We start from the raw sequence: 5,418 nt of genomic DNA on the forward strand, positions 1-5,418 counted from the left end.
GACTCGTGAGTTTTTGAGCCTAGTATTCTGCTACTCGAACTCGATAATAATCGAGTCGAGTTGAGCTCACACTGAAGTCAAGTTCGAATAGCTCACAAGCAAGTAGCTTAACTCGTTTGCACCTCCTAATGGGCATTGCGATATTTTTTTAAGATCCTCCTTTGTGAGCTTGACCTTCAAAGAGCCAATATCATAATGCAGGTTCTTGATCTTGGTATAGTGAATAGCTTTATAAATTTTCAATATATATATACTAGATATTAAAAATTAATTTTAGTTTTTAAATTTAATCTTAATTTTCATGTAGGCCTCATATTGTCTTGTCTAATGTTTAGTTTGGGAAAACAAGAAGAAAAGTAAAATGGTTTGCCATGAAATTTCCATGTTCCTAGATTGGTATGACTTTGGCAAAATTTTCCATCTTAACTTTATAAATATTTGAGAAATGGGTATCTGCTTGTGACAAAAAGTTATCAAACAGTCCCTAAGTTACAAGCTTCCTGTGAAGTCATGGTGTCAGCTAACTTCAAGTTGGGTGGCTTATGCTTGACCCAGATTAACAAGAACTCCCTGTTGGGAGGCATTAATTACTTTTTCTCAAGGTATCAGCTTTTTGTAAAACCTACAGACCATCGATTTCAACTCGTGCGAGCTATGCATGCAAGATTAACCGTCTTGTCTTGCTTTAAAATGATATTATTTTTGTTTGAGAAGATAGAATAAAATCATTTAGAAGTCCGGAGCTACAAGAATCATTCAAGAATCAATTTGCAGAACCAAAGAAGTAGGAGGGTTAGGAATAAAAAATATTGATCACATGAATCAAGTTGATTAGCAAAGTAGGCATGGGAGTACATTTATGGCTCTAATAATCAAGTTGATTAGCAAAGTAGGCATGGGAGTACATTTATGGCTCTAATAATCTATAGTAGAAGCAAGTGCAATGTGCATACTACTCGAGAAAAAAAAAAAAAAAAAAAAATGAGAACTAGGAAGTGTTTGAAGGGCCTATTCCTGGTTTGGTAAGATACGAGTTAAGGTTGTATTTTGGAATTATATATGCTTCAAGATGGGTAAAAATGATAAAATCTGATTTTGAGAAGATGTTTGGACAAATTTCACTTTCTTTTATTTTTGCTTTGAGAACCTCTATATAAAAGTTTTTAAGACTAATGTCCCAATTGCCTCGCAATGGAGTTTTCATCATCTTACTTGAAATATTGCGATCCAAGGCTCTTTGAATATACAGAAAATGAACCGTTTGAAGATGTTTAATGCTTCTTTTTTTCATAATTTGGATATTTTTCATCAAGAAAAAAGAAAAAAAATTTGGCTATATAACATTTTGCATAATTCACTTTCTGGAGATTATCAATCAACAAACACATTCTTTGATTTTGCTCAAAAGAAAAGCATCTCCTTTTTTAAGCATCTCATCAAGTGGAACCACAAAACCTTTCTTTTTTTTGGGGGAGGGTACATAACCACATAAACTTTTATTATCTCAATTATTCAAAATTTGAAGGGAAAAGAAGGAATTGATCTGACATTTTTGAAGGAGAACAACACATGACTAGAAATCTTATGCCCTTGAATTGGTATCTTTTGGAGGAGTATTCGCATTCCTCCAACTAGTCTGTTCAAAATTACTGTAGGTTCTTGAACCTGCCACCTCTTCTTCACGTACCGCATTTGATATTTCTGTCAGGTCCTCTTTTGTGAGCTTTACTTTCAAAGAACCGATATTGTCATGTAGGTTCTTGACCTTGGTTGTCCCTGATAACAACAGAATAAGATAGTTAATAAAATAGAAAAAGTTCATATATTCTATTTATCCATCCAACCATCCATCCATTCAATCCATCTATTTATCTGTCTATTCATATCCTTACATACTTTTGAGAAAAATCCATATCTATATGTACAAAATATATCAAAAGGCTGGTTATATGTGTGTTCCTATATTTAAACATTAATCAGCTAATTATGGTTGAATTAGGCAAGATATATCTTTCTGCAAGGAAAGGGAGAAGATGACCAAGAACTTGATCATTAAACTGGAGTATGAAGTTGGAAGCCAACATTTTTTGGGGTTTTCTTTCCCTACAGAATATTCATACCAGCACCTACATTTATGAAATTGTAACATTATTTAAAAGAAAAGTATTATCTCAATGTGCCATAATTCAGTACATTGATTGATCAGTACATGGAAAAGTGAAATTAGGACAACCAAAGAGAAAGAACCTCAGTAGGAGAGATCTTATAGTAGGTAATTATTTGAACAAGAGCTGAAGCAACTGGATAGGTGTTAAAGCTTTCCCTAAACTAATTTTTCAGATTTTGATGTTATGTTGAACAAGGGCTCTACAGAGATGGTAGTTTTCTTCTTTCGTTAACTTAATGAAAATGGATTAGGCCTTAGAAATGTGTAAGAACTACTGAGGAGTGTAGAATCCTTGTTTGATGATCATTACCTGGAAAAGTGAATAATTCTTGAGGGACCAATATCATCGGATTATATACACAGTTTCTGTGACATGAACATTGATTTATCTTTCAAATGCTATATTGTCCAAAGCCATTATTAGCAGAAAGCTGACAAATTCTTCAGAAGTAATACTTTATTACCGGCAGGAATTTGTGGCATCTTTAACAGACTTAAGTTTATTAGGTAGAGAACACAATTTTGATTCCCAGTTCTCTTGCACTTTAGGAAAGCAGTAGTATCACTAAAAGTTTCAGTCCAGGTCTCAAGTTTCCATCAAGTTCTAGGTCCTTATTCTTTCAGATTAGTTCTTTGTCTGGTTATGGTTCCTTGTATTCAAGGATAAACTCTGCTAACAGAGATGAAAATGGCATCTCTTCACATGCTAATGCTGATGTTAGGGAAAATAATGTTAGGGCAATTGCTTACCAGGGATGGGGACAACATCATCCCCTTGATGAAGAATCCAAGCTAGAGCTAGTTGAGAAGGAGTACAGTGATGCTTCTTTGTCAAGTTCTCTAGTTTCACATAGAGCGTCTTGTTCTTCTCTAAGTTCTCTCCAGCAAACCTTGGATGAGAAGCCTAACAAAATTACCGATTAGTAATAAGTTAACAAACTTCATTTCATAATATCAAGCATATTAGCTGCTCAATTGTATGAAAAAATTCTGAAATATTAAGCTTCGGTAGAAAAATTTGGATTTAATAAGAGTTCATACCAACAAAGAATTTGCAGGCACACTTTCTGTAACTCCTCTGCCACCGAAAAAACCACGACCAAGAGGGCTATATGGAACTATTCCAATGCCAAGTTCTCTGCAATTCCATATGCAATACGTTAAATGAAATTTGAGAGGACAAAGCACAACAGCATGTAAAATATTGAGGTAAGATGAATCACTGTTACTCCAGAAGCTTAGCTATGCAAAACATCATCCATGATACTCTGTATCCCACTAAAAATTTTTTGCAAAGTTGCATATCAATTCGGTAGCAATGGAGCTAAGATCAGACCTGCAAAGTGGGACTATCTCGTCCTCGATTTCGCGAGTCCATAGGGACCATTCCATCTGCACTGCAGTGATGGGATGCACCGCATGGGCACGGCGAATTGTGTCGGGGCTGGCCTCCGACAGTCCAATGTACTTCACTTTTCCCTCTTCCACCAACTTCTTAAGCTCCCCTATCTACCAAGTACCAAAAGAGAAGCATTTACATCAAGAACTCAATAGAAATGGCCCTTGCACACAGGAACAAGTTCTTTAAGTTAATGCTTACAGTTTCCTCTATAGGCACAGTCGTATCTATCCGGTGCTGATAGTAGAGATCAATGTACTCCACACCGAGGCGCTTGAGACTTTCTTCGCAGCAAGCCCGCACATATTCCGGCCTGCCATTTATTACCTGACGAGTTTGCTCTAACCTCACAATCCCAAATTTTGTGGCCAATTGGATCTTTTCCCGGGGCAACTCCTTCAATGCCTAGAGCAACCATCCATCATTTTGTCACTACTGATACTAAACGCTCAGAAGTTGATGCATTCACGTGGAAGTGAAGGAAAGAGAAACAAACCTTCCCAACCAGGATCTCATTGGTATGGGGTCCATATACGTTAGAAGTGTCAAAGAAAGTGATTCCCCTGTTGAAGGCCTCCTTGATGATGGATATCCCCACTTCGTCGGAGACCGGAGAATTGTATATCCCAGTAAGACCCATGCATCCATATCCTAATTTGGATACCTGGATAGAAGCAAAGAAATCACCATATCACCATCATGTAAATGAATAGGAGAGTTTCAGAATCATCAAAGAGGAGGGTAGCTGCTAACTAAAATTCATCAAGTGGGAAAAGAGTAGAATTATATAACGTATTATCGAATAAAAGCATGATGCTTACCTCTAATCCCTGGGTTCCCAACTTCACTCTGGGGATCATCTGGGTTTTGCCCTGCTCTTCCATTGCTCTCCACACCGAAGAAAACTAAAACTAAGCTCTCTCGCCGACAAGAAACCGTGAATGCAGGAAACGTTGCCGTTGGTGACAGATTTATAAGGATTGGGTTTGAGTCACCTCACCGGAAGTGAGCTTACCGCTGGATACATCCACATATTTTGACTGCAGAGTGGAGGCGTCTTAAAATTTGGACGTGGTTTGGATTCTAAAATCAAGGATTAAACAACTGCAGGATAATCGCTTCCTGTAAGAAATCTAATATGAGGCGGCTGATGGTCTTCCCGGGGCATCCAGTTTGCCGCTCTCAAACGTGATCTCATCGCTTGCGCGAGAAATCCAGGGGTGGGTGGCTAATAGTCTCCCCGAGACAGCCAGCGTCTTGAAACGTGTCTTGCCGCCGTCAAACGTGATGTCAGTGCTTAAGTAAGACGTTGCAATAAATCAATTTGTACGTCGGTCCTATCAAAGATTTTCGTTTCCTTTTTCTATTTTTCAATAAAAAAGAGGCCTGCACCTCAAGTAGAACTTTCACGGGCCTCAGAAATGCAGTTCACCGCCATCAAAATCTGAATCAGTACCCTCTGTTGGTCCTAAAATATATATTTTTAAATTTTTTTATATTAAAATAATATTATTATAATAGCTGCTGTGATAATGCTACTTAATAAAATATGGTTGTTTTTAGCCGGTGCAATCAATTTTGATGGTAAAATTGATATAAAAATTTAAATTTTGAAAAAAAAAATAATTTTGATTTAAAATGGTTCAGATGAAAGTGATGGGTATTATTTTTTATTATAAAAGCATAATAGAATAGAGAAGCAATGAATTTGTAATTAAGGCAAGGACTCCTGTTTTATACCTTGCTCAAAAAAAAATTGAATGGAATGAATTAGTCAATAGGCGATAGCCTCGGATTGTAATATTGGGTCCCCCCATGTTAAGGAATGATTATAATTTTAAAAATATTTTCT

The 5,418-nt window shown here is 36.6% G+C and overlaps 1 protein-coding gene across 1 annotated transcript; it reads right to left on the reverse strand.

Moving 5' to 3' along the window:
* Positions 1-1,242: 1,242 nt before the first annotated feature.
* Positions 1,243-4,541, reverse strand: LOC105055537 (perakine reductase). The gene is made up of 7 exons (XM_010937371.3): positions 4,388-4,541; positions 4,063-4,230; positions 3,768-3,971; positions 3,504-3,676; positions 3,209-3,305; positions 2,918-3,071; positions 1,243-1,776 (listed from the first exon to the last, which is right to left on the reverse strand). Exons 1-7 carry the CDS (start codon positions 4,448-4,450, stop codon positions 1,583-1,585), a joined length of 1,053 nt encoding a protein of 350 aa, XP_010935673.1. The 5' UTR covers positions 4,451-4,541; the 3' UTR covers positions 1,243-1,582.
* Positions 4,542-5,418: the final 877 nt, after the last annotated feature.

This window comes from Elaeis guineensis, chromosome 2, assembly GCF_000442705.2.
Source record: "Elaeis guineensis isolate ETL-2024a chromosome 2, EG11, whole genome shotgun sequence".
Classification (NCBI taxonomy): Eukaryota; Viridiplantae; Streptophyta; class Magnoliopsida; order Arecales; family Arecaceae; genus Elaeis; species Elaeis guineensis.

What these genes read in the sequence shown, in the direction of transcription:
- LOC105055537 (XM_010937371.3), bottom strand. Translation starts at nt 4,450, where the DNA reads ATGGAAGAGCAGGGCAAAACCCAGATGATCCCCAGAGTGAAGTTGGGA. An exon ending in TGGGAACCCAGGGATTAGAG is followed by an intron (nt 4,231 to 4,387) that starts GTAAGCATCATG and finishes GCTTCTATCCAG; the next exon opens with GTATCCAAATTAGGATATGG. An exon ending in ATGAGATCCTGGTTGGGAAG is followed by an intron (nt 3,972 to 4,062) that starts GTTTGTTTCTCT and finishes TGGTTGCTCTAG; the next exon opens with GCATTGAAGGAGTTGCCCCG.